A 20,513-nucleotide genomic window follows, 5' to 3' on the forward strand; every position below is an offset into this window, starting at 1 on the left:
CCGGGAAAAGGGGCGGGGCGGGGCGGCGGAGCCGCGCGTGACGAGCTGGGAATGGGGGGAGGGCTCGCCGGGAGGAGGCGGGCGCGCCTCGCCACGTGGGTGCCGGGCGGCCAATCGCGCGCCCCCGCAGCCTGCTCGCGCGGGCAGCAGGGAGCAGCCTGAGCCGGGAAAGGACGTGGGGGGGGGGGGAGGGAGGAAAGCTTCTGGCGCATGCGCGCAAGGCCCGGCATCAGCTGATCCGGCTCCTCCTCTGCCGCCGCCGCTGCAGGGAGCGGAGTGTACCGGCGCCGGGCCGCAGGTGAGGACTCTCATTTCCCTCCCCCGCCACAACCCTGCTCCGTTCCTCATCTCCCCAAACTCCCCCCGCCGGTAGCTGTCTCCCTTCCACCCAGCATGTCGCGTTGTGTCGGAGGGCCCGGGAGGGGCGGTGACGGCGGCAGCAGCAACGCTCTCCCCGCCGAGAGCCGCCCTCTGAGGCAGCGCGCGCGGCCCCAACGGCTGCCTCCGCATGGCGGGGCGCGCCGGGAGCGGGGCGGGGGGGGGAACGGGTCAAGGCCCGCGGAGTGCCCGGCGGAGCGGGTGTCTCCTGGGCCGCCGACCTTCACCTCCTGTCCCCGAGGGGCGGTGCGAGCAGGGGGCTGTGCTGTGAGCCGGAGACAGGGCCCGGCAGCTCTTCGGCTCGGGCTGAAGCGAGTAAGGCGCAGCGCTGTCTGCCTTGTCCATACCGGGAGAGCCCGCTGACTGCCGCCGTGCTCTTCCTGGACTCGTTTCTCAGGGAGAAAAGGTCTGGAAAGCAAAGCAGCTCCCTGAGTAGGGCTTCCTCCGCCAAGAAGTGCTGACCGCTCAGGAAACTGCTCGACAAGATATCCCAAGGATATAGCAGAATCCATTATAAAGAGAAGTGGTGATAGTGGCTGGGTTTCTGTGCCGGGTCACCCCACCATCTTGTGTGGGTGGAACCGAATCTTTCTGTTCTTCACTGTAGCCCTGCAGCGAGCAGCAAGGTTACGGTAGGAATCCTGCTACTGGTTTCTGACCACAACCTTCCCGTAGTAAAAGGACCTGCCTGTTGTTTTTGCAGATGAAAATAGTCAGGGCAAATCAAATGTGTTTCCTGCTCTTGTAGTTGGTGACGAAGTCCTCATTCAGATGAAGTGTTCCAAACATGACACTTGAAATTCACTTAAAAGGCAAGGAAGAAATTTTATGTGACTGGGTTCTCAGGGATAATGTCCATGTTACAGATGGCTGTGGCTTAAGAGTACATGACACACATATCAAGTTCACTGCAGTTGCCCAAACTCATCTTTTACTCACATTTTACCGGGTTCCATCAGAGAATTTTCACTCCATCTGGGAATAACAGCAGTTTAGTTTTATTCATTGTAATGCAATACTTCAGCAAAGTACACTGGCTACTTGATCTAGCATGGTATTTCAAATGCTAATACTGCTTGATGAAGAGAGGGTGGAAAAGGAGGAAAACCTACTGACAGCATGCTTAAGGTAGCTTATTAGCCCACCCGTATGTAGCACTTGAGGGAGAACACGCTGAGTGTAGGTTGGCGTCTACAAGTGGAAGTTCGAATAGCTGAGGCAGATCCTGACTTTATTGTTAAGGTGCTGTATTTGTGCTGACTGTGGCACTCTGCAGGTCTGCAGCAGCTGAATGTTTGGCTTTGCTATACAGTACCTTGAAAGGACTTTTCAATGAGTAGTAAGTTTAAATATTTAATAGTATCTACATGTTATTGTTTTCTACTTAAGAATATGTGAAGTGAGATCAGTAGTTATCAAAAATACCAGATTTTTTTTTTTCCTGTGCTTGTCAGCTTATAATGTCAAGTCTTTTGAATTCTCTTTTGTGGGGAAAAAAACCTAGTATTAGTTCTATAATCTGGGGACAAAGCATGGTGTTCAAAAATGATGAACCACCGTAGAAATCTACTTCAGAGGATGGGGAAGGAGACTGAGAAATTAGAACAACACTGGAAAATGACTGCTGGCATCAGCTGACTGCTCAAATGGGGGTTGAAGTCTTGTGGTGCAATAGAAACACAAGATTTCTGTTTCCTCTAAGTGCAGCCTTTCCGTTTTCCAGTCAAGAACTATTCTCTACAGATAGTGCTAATATTGAAGTCCAACTACAAATGATTAGTATTAGTTAATTTCTATGAAGTGATAGCTTAAATTTAGTTTTTATCTAGGTTTAAGTATATGTTATTTATTGTATACCTAACTTACAAAATCTACAGGTTTTGGTGTGCTTGTTTTCTAAATTTTCTTTCCCCAGTATGACTTTGTAAGTTTAGCTTCCAGACATGCATGGGTACTGGTATTACTAGTTGTCATCCAAAACTGCTATAGACCTGCAGATTACCAGGTGAATTCCTCTGGAGATACATAAAGAGGCACTAATATTCACCTCTTGTGTTTTGACACTGTAATAATGTGTCTTTGAGTTCTTGAGCCCTGAAAATTCCTACCAACGTTTTCCCCTCCTGATTTTAGATGTTTGTGAACTAAAGCTTAGTTCCTAATTGATCTTACCAAGCCTTTAAAAAAAGACAAAAAACAATTACAGGATAAACCTAATTGATATATGCTGGCATTGATCAAAAGTTGTTGCATGCTATTTCTGGCCAGGTAATAGTTCCTCTTTTCCTTTCTTTCTCTGTTTAAAAAAACTCACAACCCTACATTGCTTGGATATGAAATAGATTTTCTTTCCTCTATGCTTGTATCATTGGTTACAAAGAAAAGTGGGGAATTTTAGAGTTGGAAATATTGAGGTATTGTTGAACAATTGTATCCACATGATTTTTTTTTTTTAGAATGGAACTATACCAAGGAAAATAGATGAACTAGTCAACTGGAATATCACACTCATTTACTCTTTGTCTTAAGACTCTTGTCTTAAAACATGTGACTTCTTTAGCCTTTCAGCTGGACACAGAGAAATAGAGATCTGTTCCAGTAATAATCAACTAGAGGTCCAACATGCAAAACTGGATTAAACTGAATCTTCTGACTATCATTCATGTATCTTCCTTTATGTTCTGAAAATGTTGTGTTTTTTTTTTTTTTTGTTCAGTTTGCAGTGTTTAGTCTGTCCTCCCCTTTGAAAGTGTATGGCTAAGCTTATAGTAAATTTTTGTGTTTGGTCATATGTCATAGCCACAAGTTCTACTATCTCAGAAATAGTTTTGGTTTGGTTACCTTATTTCATCTGTGCATTTATTTGTTCTGTGTTTGTCAAATTCTCCCAAAGTTGAACACCCCCCCACTGCTTTGGAAAATTTACTATTTGCTGCTAGCTTTTTAGACTTCCATATATTATATGGCTGCTGTAATAAGCTTTGACTTAAAAGGTCTGTCTTTACTGAAATTATATGCTGACTGAAAACCAGTAAGATGTATTATGGGTAAATCCTGAAAGTCATAGACTTTGTTACTATCACTTAAATGGCAGATGAACATCAGTTATAGCTGCTGGATTTGCTTTCTGGGTTCATATGCTTGAATTTGCCTCTGAGTTTGTGTAGCAGTGAATTTACAGTGTCACTGCATGTTCTCTTCAGAAATAATTAAACAGTGATTTAATACATGGTGGCTGTTGACTGTTCCTTGATTTTGTAATAGCTTACAACATTTTGTAGAGCCTGTCATGTGTCTTAAAATACTCAAATTAGAAGTGATCAAAAAGTACTAAAACTAGTATGAGAACCAGCCACTGTGGCCACATTTTATAGTCCTGGGCAGTCTGACATCTGTTTAATCCCGAGCAGAGTAAGTTTGAAGACCATTGCTAAACAGTTAAATGAACTTACAAAAATAGACACATTGCAGATGCAAACTCTCAATAGATAGTGGTGTTCCTAGCAGGTATCTTTGTAATGTGCAAGTCTTATCTTCATCTTTTTTTATCAGTTAAAGCTCATTCATATTGCAAGGATTCTTGTGGCCAAGTTGAAATGTTGGTTCACTGGAAACTGTCAGCTGACCAATCTGATGCCAGCTGGCATCCCAAAACAAATGCCAAAATCTTTGCTGTGAAGATGCAGTGTTCCCCTCACTGGGTCCCATCTTTAGGATGCCATAAGCCATGCTTGCATGCTGGAGTGGTTTATTTTTGTTTCAAGTTGTTTATTGCTGTTTAAGACTATGTAAAATACAGGTGGTCTGAATGTCTGTGCTGCTGGTTTGCATTTTGTGCCCCAAGCACAAGTAGCAGTTCTGTTGTGTTTGGGATGGCCAGGTGTGATGAGGAATAGAAAGGTTATGGAAAGGAAAAGGCATACCTTTACAGAGAGAAAGCTGTGCCTTTTTTAAATAGTTTAATATAGCTAGAGAAAAGCTTTCAGGTGTGCAAGATTCCTCTAATGGCATGAAGAGTTATTTGCTTGTTAATAGTATATATTAATATATGAACATTATTAAATATTGCCTGTTATGAAACAGGCAAGTAATCTTTTGTAATCTACAAAAAAACCTTAATCTTATAAAAAGTTTAGTTAATGGTTTGAACTTTTGGTTATTCTCATTATTAGACTACATCATTATTTTGTTTCTCATTATGAAAGCTATCCCTTAAAAAGCAGTTCTTCAGAACGAAACCAAACTAGAGTAATATTTTTGGCTAAATACAGATAACATCGATAAGGACTCCTAAAAAGGAAGTTCTGTTATGTGACTTTCCTCTAAATCTTTGAAGTCTTGAGGGTTTTGTTATCATGAGATAATTTTGCATCACTTTGCGGATACTCAGATAACAAAACCACAATACACACTGTATACAGTGTTAAAATTTAGTATATTGGAGGGGCTCTGGATGTTTTAAGGAAGCTGTAAATACTTCAGGTAATTGAACATAGAATCTCCAAATGTGGTTTAACTTGCTTTAAAATATAAAGATGAAGTTTTCCATTCAGCTTTCCAAAAGTTGACCTTTTACTTGAAATCCAGTGCCATATGTGTGTTGTGATTCTAGCCAAGCGCTTCACTATACCAAAGTGCTATAAAAGGGAACTTCTATCTGCTAGGGTTATTAGATCTTTATCAGAGACATTAATGCGAACATGGTCTTGAAATTCACTATCAAATACCTCTCATAACAAGCTGAAGATTCTGTAATGCCTCTGTTTTAAAGAGTGCTCTGAAAGTTATGTATAATGATGAACAGCTTATTCCAAACTTGTCCTTTTAGCTATTACATTTAGGGACAAGAGGTTAGGTAGTGGTGAGACTCATAGAGGAGCAAGTGTGTTTTAATAAGCCCCAATTACTAGTATGTTTCTGCATACAAAAGTGAGCCTGACTGACAAATTTAGAAATAATTGTTTTATGAGATTGCACATCTTTTTGTCCCATAAAAATCTTCAACTATTTGGAAGTGACTCTGCCGAACTGTAATGAAGTTTGCTGCTATAATTGCTTGCAGCTTTGTGTTCATCTCACTACCACATTTGCAACAAGAAATATTTCAAGTAATGCAGTCAAATGCACCTAGAAGAAGAGTGACTTGTATTTAAGAAAAACAAGGGTAGATTTTAGCTTTGACGTGGTATCGGTGAGATTAATCGTAGATTGGTTAGGTCTTTAAGATCACCATTTAGATAATCATTAGGGTCATCTAGCCCCACCTCCCTGCATGGGCAGTGACACCTTTCACTAGACCAGGTTGTTCCAAGTCCCGTCCAACCTGGCCTTGAACACTTCCAAAGAGGAGGGCTTCCACAGCACCTCTGGGCAACCTGTGCCAGTGTCTCACTGCCCTCATAATGAAGAATTTCCTCCTAACATCTAATCTAAATCTCCCCTCTTCCAGTTTAAAGCCATTATCCCTTGTCCTCTCACTACATATCCTTGTAAAAAGTTCTTCCCCAGCTTTATTACAGGCCCCCTTTAGGTGCTGGAAGGCAGCTATAAGGTCATCCTGGAGCCTCCTCCAGGCAGAACATCTCCAACCATCTCACCCTGTCTTCATATAAGATGTATGAACATGTTGCTCGTCTAGTGGAAATGGCTGAGCATCACACTAAGCAGATGGCTGCAGAACTTATCAGCCCTAGCAGCTAAATGACAGGATCAGGATAAGAAAACAATACGACTGTAGGACACAGAAGAGAATATTGTGTTTGTATTCTGTGTTATGGCTTTGATCTCAATTGCATTAGATCTTTCTTTTGTGTGCGAGTCTATTAAGATGAAGAAGGGGTGTGATGTATAGCAGGCTGAAAGGAATGTGAAGTTTTTTGCAGTGTAGTAAGTAAAAAATAAGGGGACGCTCACATATTTCTGCCTCTCAAGATTCTCTGAAGAAGCCTTCTGGGCTGAGAAGGAAGAATTGGTGTACAAAGCCCTATTATGGAAAGTTCTGTAGTGTATAAGCAGTCAGCTGGTGGAAGATTATTTTTCACTTGAACAATGGAGCTTAACAGGAATATTTGAGTTGATAAAACTAGGATCTCTAAATTCTAGATACAGCATGACAACTGTGTTTGAAGTCAGAAGGCTAGTAATCTACCAAGCACATCAAATCTTCAGTGGGTCAAAGCAGTTATGCAGTAGGTGCCTTGCTGGCCTTTCTGTGTAGTTTTATCACTGCTGCTGGCTTCTCAGGCATGTTCAAACAGGACTTTTTTCTAGTCCTGTTCTGGGCTAACTGAAGGAATCTCCCCAGCTTCTGAATAAAAGCTTCAGTGCAATTTGTGGTGGTGACACTTCTTGGACAGACATCACATCCCATCTTTGTTGTAGAACAATAAGCTGTATATGTGCATTAAGTATAAATACATTTTTTATATGTTTAGCTTGTGTGCATGATACTGCTTGGAGTATTGGGCTTTTATGTATTGGCATACCCACAGGTAAGTTCCTGTTTTTGTCATGTTCATAGTCAGTCTCCCTTTGTAGCCATTGTCACTCCTGAAGGCATCAGACTTCAGGATGAGTGTGCTATGCTGGCAGTGGCAGCATGATTCTATTTCCTGTATTTTTCTCTTGAATACACCTGTATTTACCTGTACATGTGCTGAGTAGCAAGGTTTGTGTGAAAGGATTGGGTTTAATAACAGCCAAGAACAAGTGTGAGAGATGGATTGTCTTGTATGATTGCAGATGGATCCACAATATGTAGTGAGCATCAATTAGGCAGATTTCTGACCTATCAAGAGCAGAGGTGGCCTCAAAGTGCCCTGTGGCAGCTGGAATTGTATGAATGAGTAAATGGGAAAATGTTGGTATTGTTGAATGTAAGAAACAATGCTATTACTAACTAGGTTTATGGCAAGGTTGGTACAGTTTTCTTCCTGGTGTTTTGTGTGAAGAGAAGGCTAAGACATATTGTGTTGAGCACGATGTTGTGTTGAGTCTTGAATGGTTTCCTTAGAGTGCAGATAATACAAAGTTGGAAGGTGTCTGTCATAGCAGAGGGCTGTGCTGCCTTTCAGAGGAACCTCCACAGATTGGAGTAGTTCTATGGGACAGGAGTCTCATGAAATTCAACCAAGTGCAGAGTCCTTCACTGGGGGAGGAATACTCTACTACAGGCTGGGGACTGGCTGGCTGTAAGATACCTTTGCAAAAAATGGACTAGAGGTCTTGGTGGTCACCAAGTTGCATATGAGCTGGCAATGTTGCCAGCATTGGCTGGCTGGTTGTGGCAAAGGCAGCCAGCACTGTCCTGGCCTGCATTAGGAAGACATGGACTTGACGGGGTGGGTCCAGAAAAGGGCCAGAAAGACCATTAACATTTAGACCCATCTTTCATTTGAGGAGAGGCTGAGTGAGCTGGGATTGCTTAGTTTTGGGAAGAGAAGGCTCAGAGAATCTTATTTTAAAGTAAATAAATATCTAATGAGAAGGAGCAAAGAAAATGGAGTTAGACCCTTCTCAGTGATATCTGTTGGAATAACAGGAAGCAATGGGTACAAACTGAAATACAAAGAATTCCCTTTAAACTTAAGTGAGAACATGTTTTACTGTGAGAGTGACTGAACACTGGAATGGATTGCCCAGAGAGTTGTGGTGTCTTCATCCTTAGAGGTAATCAAAACCAAGTCGGACATGGCCCTGGGCTCTGTCTTTGAGCAGGATGTTGGAACTAGATGATCTCCAGAGGTACCTTCGAATCTTAGCATTTCTTTTCAGTGACTGAAAAATCTGGTGTGATTTTTTTTTTTTTTTTCCCCTACTGTTTTATACTGAAATGACAACCTTGTGGACTATTAAAGGGCATATTTCATGAGAATACTATGGCTTTCCTTCCAATTGGCCTGTGTGAGAGTGTGCTGGGTGTGCTGTTCCTTCAGGGACAGCATCCCAGCTTCTAGATGCAGAAATGCCACTGAACTTCTGTGTTTGTCTAGTAACTTAGGCACTGCATTTTTAATTTTTTTTTTCAGTGTTTCTTCTTAAAAATATCATGTTGCAAGGGGAAGTATGAACTGTCCAAGTTACAGGAAATCTATGGCAGTGGTTATCCTATTACTTATGAGGAGGCCCTTGCACCACTTCCTCAATACAGCTGAAGAGCAGGACTTGTGTACTGTACCAAAGACACTGTACCAAAGTCTGCTCAGGTGAATACAGTAAGTGTTGGTAGTTTTGATTTCAAAGCAAGACTTAAATGTGATGTTAAGCTAGCTGTCCAGCATGGCTTGTGATCTTCAGTATCCTGTAACATCTAGGGTTTTGTGAAAAAGAGGAGGCGGGATCTTCTTGGAAAACTTAAAGACATACACAATAAAGCATAGCTAAATAAACTTTCCTGTATATTGAATGTAAGGGCTTATATTCTGACTCCATTTTTCTGCTGTAGGAAGTCAAAGCACATTAGTCTGCTTCAGCTGTGCTAAAATCCGTAGCCTGAGTTCAAACTTAGTCCAGCAGAATGAATCCTAGCACTGGTGACTTACTGATGTAATGCTGCTGGTTCTGAATTGCTGGTTTTGTCCTATTTGCTACAGTTTTGGTTTGTGTATTTAAGCTTTTGTCCCAGTGTGGTGTGTTGCTAATACTAGAACTTGAAAAGGTAGTCTTGACAAGTTGTGAAGACTGCAGGAAACTCTTCAACTCATGCAGCTTCTTGGGGAGGAGCACACATTACCTGCTCTGTAGGACATGAAGGATAATATCAGTGCCTGTCGATCCTCAGCTACAGATTCTAGCAGCTGTCACTCAAGGTGGCATGTCAGTCTGCTTTGCTAAGGTGTTGGATGTTGCATCAATGCTTCTGCTAACTAGGGGAAGGGTTTCTGAAATTAGCAGCAGTAAGCCCCACAAGACTCTCTATTTGGACAAGATTCTTCTAGAGACTGAAGCAATCAGTGTGGCAGTGTCTTCAGCAGCCTCCCTGTGCAGTACGTTGTTAAACAGCTGGTGTGCTAAGCTCTTCCAGAACAGAGCAGACACCGACACGGATATATGAAGGGGGGAGGACTTGTAGGTAAATGGACTCGCAGAAAGCATGCATGTCTCTTTTAGGGATTTTTATGTCGTATGTACCACTTGGGACATTCGGATTATTTGCTTTGCAGGAGGTCCTTAGTGCAGGAGCCGAATGCTTCCTTTAAGTGTCTCATGTTGAGTGCTGTGCAGCAAGGAGGGCACAGATGGGAGTTCAGCTGGGCTCTAGGTAGCTGCTTGATTTGCTATTGCGGCAATGCTCAGCGCTGGTGGGAGAGAGGGAGACTGATGAGTCATCAAGTCAGGTGGTTATGCCTCTGCTGTGTGTCAGAAATTTCTTTCCCCTCTGCAGCAGGCTTTCTCATCCCTCTGTGTAGGGGCACTAGAAGGACAAGTATTTCGTGAGTGGTGGTGGTGAACTGCTGATTTCTGTCTTTTTTTTTTTTCATTGGGCCTGTGGATTTTTGAAACTCTCTGTTTCTGCCAAACAAGGTAAGGATCTGTGTTTATATGATAAAATAGACATGGATTTTCTTCCTTGCTGTTAGAAGGATCCTTCTAAAAATCTCATTGGAGACTTAATTATGAAGAGATCTTTCTGGTAAGGCAGTCAGTTTATCGTGTGAATTCTGGGACTGATCAAATCTTTCAAGCAAAAACAAGGAACTGTAATAGAAAACATGTTTCTCTGGCGTTGAGAGCAGGATAGTTAAATTTTTGGGGGTTCTCTGCAGTCACATTGCTGTGCTGGGGAGAAACCAAGATAGAAAGCACAGGTCATTGGTCCCTTCTTGTTTAATTGTGACTACAAAATTACTTCAATAAATCACATTTTAGTCAGAAATGGCTCTGCAGCAACTAATATTTTGTTTTCTAGCATTTTTAAACAGAGTATGACTATGCTAGAGCTTAGAAGCCTGTTTAAAATAAATCATTGAACTATTTAAGATTAAGAATATTACTCTTTGTAAGTTGAAAAGGTATAAGAGGCATCTGTGCTCAGAAAGGATTATAATTACCTGTGAAAGTGTGCTAGTGGGCTTTGAAGTAGTATATTGCATGTAGTGCCTTGGAGTGAGGCCTATGAAAGGCTGTAGAAACTTGGTAGATTTCTAAAATGCTTCAGTATCATGGCTTCTGGGGTAAGTATACACTGTGAACACACATGATATGTTTAGCAATTTGTGATGTGCTTTATGGAATTTTGTTATATATGATTATGAACAATGAAGACATTTGACAGTGTAGGTAGGTAAAGAAATATTTCTGAAGGATTTTTTTACCTAAGTGTAAATTTGTAATGCTAATTCTCAAGCACAAGATAACTATGCAGGGACAAATAACAGCATTTCTTTTTATAAGTGGTGGCCAGCTTTCCTGCAGGTTTTGGATATGAAGTTAAACTGGCTTGTGTTTTTCCTGCTTTTCCTTGCTGTCATGAATTCACTTTTTCATATAGGACCCTGCACTATATAATTGTCAAACAGTGTCATGAATTTAGTTACGAAAATTTGGGTTAGCTCTTTCTTTGTTGTGCTTCTTTAGAAGATTTTGACAGTAGGACTCCAGAGATTGCTCTGTATGGTGGTGATTTTTTAAGACTGTTTGGGGTGATTTTGTAAGACTGGCTGTTTTTTCAGTATGAAAAGTAATTGTGCTTGAGCTTTTGTTTTAAATTGTTAAAAGCAAAATTGTTAAAGGCAATTGTTAAATTGTTAAAAGCAAAAAAGATGAGGTAGTTATATTCATCTGATCAGAACCAGCTCTTACCAGCTGCTCAGGAACTGAAGATTGCTTTGCAAGGGCCTCCTGTCTGCCATTGTCAGAAGAGATTTAAAAATATGGAAAATTTTCTTCTGGGCCTAAACAACAGGCAGCTTAAAGGATAAACTGTTATTATGGAGAGTAGAGAGACCTAACCGAGCCTCTGAGCTTGAGAGCAGTTAACACTTCCACTCCAGGCTGGTGGTGGCTCAGTCACGTTCAGCTGTTGGGGAGGTTGCTGTGAAATGAGTCAATGGTGGCCATGTTACACAAGCCACTCCAGAGAGACATGGGGCCTGCAAGAAGCTATTCCTTCAGGATACATAGGAGTTTGAAATCATTTGAGATAGTTTTCTTACAGAGCAGAGCCACTGGTTTAAAATACTTGGATTGGTAAAGAGGCTGAGGGGCAGAGTAATAGTCGTATAGTACTAAAAAGCTGGTAAATGGGCATAAGATTTTAAGAATTGCAGATGTCCCTTACCTGCTGCTCTTGAAGAAGAGACAGAAAAGCATCCTTTAATGATGGTGGAAGGTGTGGCAGTGTAGCTGTGTTCCTCATTGCACATAAGACAGGTTTGCAAGCCTGAGTATGCTTCTGTGTTTGCTGCCTTGCAGAAGATGCTGGGTTAGGTTAAGCTTCTCACAAGGACTGGATCACCAGATTCCTCACAAGGTTCACATCACCAAACCATGGGCTTTATCTGGACAGGCCCTGTTCATGTGTAGACAGCATTGTATACTAGGATTGCCATAGCACACCTTTCACCAGTGTTGTAATTGTGTCAACGCAGTAGAAATGGGTAGAGACTTGCTTTACAGTTCTCTAACACTGATCCGTTTCCAAGGTAACGCAAAGCATGTTAAGGGCTGACAGAGCTAAATCATTAAATACTTTTATCAGCACCAGAAGCAGGAGAGCCCAACTGTCAATTACAGGACAAATGTGGATCAAGGAGGTCTGTTTCTAAGACAACTTTTTCTGTGCCAGTTGTTTAGGTTCTCTAAACAGTTACTGACAAACTATGTCATTGTTTATTGTCTCAATGAAAATAAAATTTTCCTCCTCTGAACACTGATCCAGCAACTTGAGGCAAAAAATAGATTTTTCACAATTAATATGAGCAGTATTGCTTTCTAAATACCTGTGGCAGTACAGTAGCCCCAGAACATTCCTTGCTTATGGGAGAGTCCAGATTTTGAAGGAGGCTAGATGACACATTGAAGAGAGAAGAGATTCTCCATTGTTTAAATATTCCATTATTTGGCTTTAAAATAGTTGAGCACTATTTGGCTTGAAAATAGCTGAGGATGTTAAAGCATTTTTGGAGAGGAACTGCTTCACTCAGAGTTGTTCTGTGAAGCATACTATGGGTTGATGTTCCACCCTGGTTTTCTGTGATAGGGGCTGTTAGTTCTTTTGTTTGTTCAAATGAGTTACTTTTTAACTTTTTATGGGTTTAAAATCAGTGTGGTTAAGGTGCTTCAGGCTGTAGGAGTCCAGAATTCCCTGTAACTAGAAACAAGGAAAGAGCACAGGGAGAAGGAAAGGAGGGAAGGAAAAGGAGAATTTTTACATGTGTGTTTTCTTCAAAACTGACTTTTCTTATTTCCCTCCTGTACAGTTGAAGAGGCAAAATGGACTTCTCCAAGCTACCTAAAATCCGTGATGAAGACAGAGAGGCTTTTGTTGGCTATGTCCATGGAGTCTCAGGACCAGGTAGGTATTAATTTGTAAAGGAAGTCATAGGTTTTGTTTAATCTAGTGTCTTGTGAATCTCATTCTCTTGGAAGTGGAGGAGTATTGTAGAGCTCTGCGTGGGACTTTTTCTCTTTTTTGGGAGAGGGGGGAGTTCAGAAAGATCACTGACTTAGTCTGATAAAACAATAAGAAAGATACTAACAAGATGTTACTGATAAGTAATCTTAATTAAAGATGTATTGAGCAGAATCTGGCTGATGAATAATAAAATTAAAATAACAGGTAGTAAACTTCCTCAATGAATTAAAGCCACTTGATCAGAAATCTGCAGGCCCAATGTACTAAGCCTCTTTAAAAAGGTATGAGATGCATAGTCTGCTCACAATGCAGTTTGATTCTGCTCTCTGCAATACTCAGTCCCCTACCAGTACAAAGCTGTTCTGTGTGACTTTACCACGGGCTGAAGGAGCTCAGTGAGGAGCTGAAAGGGTCAGGGAAGGTGGCAGAGTGTGGTGGTAGTGTCAGGTGGGTGGGGAGAGAGGACTCCCCCCTCTTGATCAGATTAATTGGTTTCTGTAAGCTCTGATGGTAACAGCTTTTTAGTACTCCATGACTGTACTGTCTTTTCTGCTCCCTCTTGCATTCTTTTCAAGAGCTGAAGGAAGGGATGGGAATGTGAGAACAGAAGAATCACATGTATTTTTGCTAATGCAGGTTATTTGATGAGTAAGAAGCTCCTTTGGCTCATGTCTACCTAAATAAATGCCTATTTTTTAACTGCCCATTCTTAGCTGCAAAAACAATTTTAAATTTGTTAGCTTCCTTTCCTAAGAAATGTAAAATGTATTTTTTTGTGTGTAAATTCGTGAATCTTAGGTACAAGATTGATGTTGTAAGTCAAGACTTGATACATTTTATCCTAAAAGCAGCTAAGTCCCTTGTTTGATCTGCTGAAATTTAACTCAAAACAGTAGGAGGTTTCAGGGCCTAAATATGCTGTCAAGCAGTCTTCATCTGTTGAAGCATAAGTGCCCTAAGGTGTATGTCAGTTTTCTACAAAATAAACCATCAAAATAATGTTTCCTTGAAAGTTTTGTAGCCATCTGCTGCTCTACACCTTGTATATATTGCCTCTAGCAGGCACCTTGGCTTGATCTATACATGGAAATAGTTTATGTTAGCATCCAGGTGCTTCCAGGGTAAACAGAAGTTTGAGTGGCTTGAAAATGCTGGTCCCCAACCACAGGTTTATGTAGCTACCAGGTATGAGGTGAACTTTTGCCATTTTCCTATATGTTTTTAATTTGGTGAGATGGGCATGCAGCCCAGCTAACTGAAAGGGAGAAGTGCCCATGTAACATATTTGTCAAAGTTCACTGCATCTCTGAGCCCCTAAATATTCACCATTTGTCTAAATAGATAAGAGAGATTAAGGAGTGAATTGTCTGGGAACTACTACATTCTGATAGTGTCCTCTTATTGAGCATGAGGGAACAGTGTGAAAAGTATAAGGAAACTTTTCCTTTTGGCTTTTAAACTAGAAATGTCAGCGTTTGTGGCAGCCAAGTTAACCCTTTTGTGAAATCAAGAATGCATTTCTGATTTGGGCAAATACCAGGCTTATGCCGTTCAGTTCTTATTAACTTCTGATGAATAAACTTCTTGAGCTACAGGAAAAATATTCACTTGTGCATGTGTCTTCTACAGTGGTCACAGCGTGCAATATGGCAGGTGCTGCTATGTACGAGCTGGTTCGGGTAGGCCACAGTGAGCTGGTGGGGGAGATTATTCGACTGGAAGGTGACTTGGCAACTGTTCAGGTGTACGAAGAAACATGTATCCTTTTTGCTGATCCCTCTGGGCCTACCAGACTGCCCCGTCCAGAACGTGGTGGTGATTAGGGTCAAGAAGATGAGCAAAGCTTACTGGGACTGGCCCTTGGTACTTCTGATGCCAGCAGGCAGCAGCATCTATTCTGCACACCTTTTTCTGACAGTTTTGAGGTAAATTTTACCTTGCTTGGCTGTGGACTGAGAACTTTTTTCATTTTAATGTGGAAATTAAATAATGGGTATCTTAGCATTTAAGTTCCTTTTAATTTCAATATTACAACTGCTCATTAAGGAAGTTGTTTGACAGATGTTGAAACTGCCAAGCAGTATTTATTGCATTTTGTTTATTTGCTTTAGAAAACTAGGTTTGTGTAACACTTAAATAGGAAATGTGGGTGTAAAGGATGCAGCCTTATGGGCAGAGTATTTTGCCAGACAAAATACATTCTTGCCTCTGCAATGTGCTTACAGAATCTTGGTCCAGCTAGGATGAAGCATATATTCTAAAATCTAGTTAATTTTAAATGTACTGTGTATTACACATATAGAAGAGAATGTTAAAAAGGAAGTCATGAGACTTGAAGGCAGACCTTTTTTTTTTTTTCTTCATACTGTTTTACATTTAAGATTTAGCTCAGTGTGTCTGTGGAGGCTAGGAAAAAGCCTTTGTTGGCTTCCAAAGCTATGTTCAAAGGAGCTGGATGGTAGGCTGTTGACTAACTCCAGTTATACCTAATAATTTGTCATCACTGTAAAATCTAGTAGCCTTCCATCAGTACATGGAAAAAGTTTAAATATGCTCTACCTTTAGCTTTCTGATGAGAGGGCTATGTCATAAGACTCTGAAGTCAACTGAAGTTTAACCTCTTGATTGCTGAATAGGGTTTGAGGGGTTTCTTTTGTATTCTAGCAGGCCCTTTTGCCAAACTTCTGACCCTTTGCACATAAGTCCATTGTTCATCTTTGGAGTCTAGATACTGCATAGACTGGAAAACTTGGTATCAGATAGGTGGGAAATTATGCTGGCCTTGGACAAACTGCCTTAAAAAAACAGACTCTCATCAAGGCTTAAGGTCAAAACAGTTACATTCTGTAACAAATTCTGATACAAAAAAAATATGTATTTCTGACTTTAACAATCAAACCTGTTTTCTAGATTTCAGGATTTAAGAGATTTAAGAAATGCCTGACTTTCTGTCATCCTGCTGCTTGGCAAGGATGCTACAGTAAGCTCATCCATATAGTTGACTCGAACTAATGATCATAAAGTAGAATATTAACCTCTTCTTTGTCTCTCTGGAGGATAAGCAACTTTGTTGCTTTAGCAATTTCAGCTTCAGTTCAGTACAAAGTCTATGTGCTTCTCAAATGATGTTGCATAATTTAGTAATAAAAATATTACCTTAAAGTCGGGTGGTTTAAGAGCACGATGCTGTGAATGTGATGCCTTCTGCCCTGTTTCTTTCCCATTCTCTGGATGAACTTTTCCTTAGCAAATCTTTAGCTGGTGTCTCTGTAGGAGATCCTGTACTCCGTACTGGCAAACCCTTGTCAGTGGAACTGGGGCCTGGCATCATGGGAGCTATTTTTGATGGTATCCAGAGGCCTCTCTCAGACATCAGCACTCAGACCAAAAGTATCTATATCCCTAGGGGAGTCAATGTGTCAGCTTTGAGCCGAGATATCAAATGGGACTTCACACCTTCCAAAAGTCTGCGGGTAGGTTCTGACAAGACTGTCTTCCCCTGCCCCTGGAGCTTGGGGCCAGAGCAGAGTGTCAAGGCTGTGGCTGCTGGGAGCTACTGTTAATGCTCTATTAAGTTTGTGAAGGGGGAACTGTGAGGTGGTAGCAATGTATGAATGAGGACTGGATGGGGATCATCAGAACTTACTCAATGCATCTTAATGTCTGGTTTTGCTACATATGAGAAAGTTGTGAATTTTAATGTATTTACAAAACCCTAAAGAAGTTAGTGGAGTTGCACTAAGCATGAGAAGATGTTACTTAAGCAAAAAGAATAACTGCAGAACACATTTCATGGATGGTGAAGATAGCCTCAGAGCTGGAAAGGGTCAGCTTTAGCCCAAGGGCTTTAGCCCTTGATATCTTCTTTTTTCCAGCTTCACAGGTTAACATGTGTTTTCCTTCCTCTACTCAACACACTAAACTAATAGGTATAAAAGAAACAAAGAAAATTCCTTGCATCAGACAGTAATTGCTGCAGTGTGAGCCTTGAACTGGAATGGCTTCTGAACCCAGATAGTCATGCTAGCAGTGTGCTGTTAGTGTAATGAGTTATGTAAATGGGGTACTGTGCTGTAGCAATGCATTTATAAAGGGAGTAATCACAGTGCCAGACTTAATAGCTATAGTTATTTTATACAGTTCTTTGTCAAGGTTCTTTTTTAAAACTGGAGTTCTCGCTTGTGACTAATAATCTGTTCTGATTTTAGGTTGGCAGCCACATCACTGGTGGAGATATTTATGGTGTGGTGAATGAAAACTCCCTTATCAAACACAAAATCATGCTGCCCCCACGGAACAGGGGTACAGTTACATACATTGCTCCACCAGGAAACTATGACACTTCAGTAAGTCTCATGAACAGCAGCTGCAGGTGTACTCTGTGTCTCTTTCATAAAACTGATCTACTCTTTGTTCTGCATGATGCCAACTAGAAAGTGTTCCATGCAACAAAAGGTATCAGATTTAATGATCCCCTCTTCTACCCTGCCTTCAGGGGCTGCATGATTATCTTGTGCAGTTACTTGCTATGTATGCAATTTGCCAATGGAACTTCAGTATCCTGTGTTTGCTGACCTTTGTAGGGTATCTATGCTGCTTAAAAGCATATTTTTTGCTGAAGCTCCATCTTGCACTTTTTTTCCCCCAGTAGCATTGTAAATATGGGAAAGAGCCTTCCCATAGGCCATCCCACCCTTCAGGAGGGACAACAGCATGTTGAGGCTTCAAGAAATCTGTGGTAGTGTCAGAGACCTAGCTGTGCAGAGTAGTTGAGATGAGAATTTGCCTGCTGGTCCCGTGTGCAGCTGTTTGCTTACTTCAGGTGTCTGGTGTTGTCTGTTAGGATGTTGTCTTAGAGCTGGAGTTTGAAGGTGTGAAGGAAAAGTTCACCATGGTCCAGGTTTGGCCTGTACGTCAAGTCCGTCCTGTTACTGAGAAGTTACCAGCCAATCATCCTTTATTAACTGGCCAGCGGGTCCTGGATGCCCTCTTCCCGTAAGTACTAGTTTTTATTTTCTTGTAAGAAATCTTTCTTTTGAGGAAATAAGGAGAGGAAGGTGGTGTTACTCTTTTGGTTTGGCTTTTTAGAGGTAAAGAGACCTCAGGCTTTCACTACATATTGCAGCGCAAACTCAAAAAATATTTTGCTGAATTCCTTAGATTTCTGTATCTGAGAGGAAAGCCTGCTAGTGGAAAAAGGAAGTTTAACATGATAGTTCTAGTTTCTTTAATCTAGAAAAGAACAGGCAAGCATAAACTTAACATAATTATACCAAATCTACACAAAGGCTGGAACTTTCAGGCTTGATATCTCTGAACACAAGTAGGATCTTTTTCCAGGGTTTGAAGTCGCATAGGTACCAATGATTTTTGAGGGTCACCACCTAAGAAAACTGGTGCACTTAGCTGCTGAAATGAGCATTTTCAATTCCAGTTAACTTCCAAGGCACTAAGTTCAGTAATTTTGGCCCTAAAATTAAGGACAGCTAAGTGCAGTTGTTCTTTTCTTAGCATATGCATTCCATTGTTGCTTCCAGCTGTGAGGACTGCTATGTTTCAAGCTTGAAAGTTGAGCTGTTGTACCATCATAAGTCATGTATTTGAAGGGCAGAATAAGAGCAGGATGGTTCATTCCCTCAGTCTTTCTTTCAGTTTAGGGAAAGACCTCTGTATATCTCACCTGAAACACTAAATGTGGCTCCTGTTGCTCTGCTTTTAATTAGGGAATTTTATTGGAAAACATTCTAAGATGAGAGAGGGTTGATTTTGAGTTCCTTGCAAATCAGAGTTCTTTTTCTTTACTCAGGTGTGTACAAGGGGGCACAACAGCGATTCCTGGGGCATTTGGTTGTGGGAAGACTGTGATATCACAGTCTCTCTCAAAATACTCCAACAGTGATGTCATCATTTATGTAGGCTGTGGAGAACGAGGGAATGAAATGTCTGAAGTCCTGAGAGATTTCCCTGAGGTTAGTATGGAGAATTCATGGAGAGTAAACCTTCTTGGAAAGACTTGTTATTAATCTACAATCTATATTGGTAGATTAACTTGTGATCTTATTTCCTTGCTGTAAGTTCTGGCTGTAGGTGCAGAAATCCCTTTTCACTCATTCAAGAATAATTTCAGTAGCACCTCAGTAAACATCTGGGCTAGTTTTTGTGTGGACCTTCCAGCTTGTTTAAAATAAAGCCAAAATGAATGCTAGGCTGTAGTTTATCACAATTGTAACCACCTGACCTTTCACTGATAATGTTTCTGACTTTTCTAACTTAACCAGGTATGGCAAATGCAACATCTGTATTAAGAGGGTGTAGTGTGATGGTACAAAGTTACCAGATACTAGTTAGACATGTTAGGCTTTGGAATACCTTCTAAAGGAATTAGAAATATAGAAGGAAGTAGAAAATACCAGAATTTAAAAAAAAAAAAAAACAAAACAAAACAGTGAAGTTTACCAATCATTCTACCTGCTGTTGTATGTTAGTGAATTAGTTGTGGCACAGGCTTTTTTAAAATATGGGAAGAAGCTAAATAGTCTAAGCTGTTGGGTTGAAGCTCCCCTGTCAGAAATAAAGAGTAAAAGGCATGGGTGTGTTTGATTGACAACAAGATGAAAATGTTAGGCTAAGGTGGTCAGGTCATGAAAAGGTAAGTCCCAAGATATTTGTAAATGGAATTCTACACAAATGTCAGGATATGTATTCTGTTCAGCTGTTTGTGAGGCTTCACATGGTTTATTTTTGTGGTTTTATGCCCAATTGTCAAAGATAAACCTGTATCAGTGTAGGTCAGAGAAAAAAAGCTATCTGATTCCCACTGAACTCATGACAAGAAGTTAAGATATTTAGCTCTCCTGATGTGGTATGCTTAGAGGATGGTATATTTCCTGATGCAGTGGATTTGTCATCATTACTTGAAATGGGATCAATGGGGATATATTAAAAAACAAAACAACACAAAAAACAAAAAAACCTTGACACTGTCACTTTTTCCCCCCTTTTCTTGCATTTTAGTTAACAATGGAAGTTGATGGCAAGGTAGAAAGCATCATGAAGAGAACAGCTCTTGTAGCGAATACTTCCAACATGCCTGTGGCTGCCAGAGAAGCCTCTATCTATACTGGTAAGATTTACAGGAGGATGGAAAAAGTTGTATGTGTAGAGCAGGCCACCACACTTCAGTATGTTCAGTTTCTGAGACGTTGGTATCAAGAAACCTGTTTAGTTTCAGCAGTCAACCCTTTCAGGCCTTGCCTGTTTGAAGTTCTACTACTTTAATTAAATCATGCTTGCTTGTGTATAACTGATTTCCTAATATTGAGTAAATTTTACTTATAAGGTGAACTGAACTGCACCAGCTCTCATCTAGTTTTTCTCTGTGTGTTAATTATATAAATATTTGTGAGTGGCTTTTTACTGACAAGCACAGCCATTTAATGAGACAGAATAGTACTCTCTGAGTTGGCAGGTTAGTTATCTTTCTATTGCAGTGTCTTAGAGATTTTTTTTTTAAGGTCTTTTTTGTAAGAACAGGCTTTGTTCATGGTTTCAGTAAGACAAA

General features: G+C 40.8%; 1 protein-coding gene across 2 annotated transcripts in view; it reads left to right on the forward strand.

Moving 5' to 3' along the window:
* Window positions 1-125: 125 nt before the first annotated feature.
* ATP6V1A (ATPase H+ transporting V1 subunit A) overlaps window positions 126-20,513 on the forward strand; it is a 27,938-nt gene continuing 7,550 nt past the window's right edge. The window contains exons 1-8 of one of the 2 annotated variants that reach the window (XM_071760958.1): window positions 126-298; window positions 12,798-12,892; window positions 14,582-14,710; window positions 16,211-16,425; window positions 17,161-17,298; window positions 17,796-17,947; window positions 18,759-18,921; window positions 19,967-20,075. In XM_071760958.1, the coding sequence (XP_071617059.1) occupies window positions 12,811-12,892; window positions 14,582-14,710; window positions 16,211-16,425; window positions 17,161-17,298; window positions 17,796-17,947; window positions 18,759-18,921; window positions 19,967-20,075 (988 nt within the window). In that variant the 5' untranslated portion in view covers window positions 126-298; window positions 12,798-12,810. Of the gene's footprint in view, window positions 299-12,796; window positions 12,893-14,581; window positions 14,711-16,210; window positions 16,426-17,160; window positions 17,299-17,795; window positions 17,948-18,758; window positions 18,922-19,966; window positions 20,076-20,513 lie in introns of those variants that run through there. The other variant, XM_071760966.1, reaches the window with a different exon arrangement.

This window comes from Heliangelus exortis, chromosome 1 (assembly GCF_036169615.1).
Source record: "Heliangelus exortis chromosome 1, bHelExo1.hap1, whole genome shotgun sequence".
Classification (NCBI taxonomy): domain Eukaryota; kingdom Metazoa; phylum Chordata; class Aves; order Apodiformes; family Trochilidae; genus Heliangelus; species Heliangelus exortis.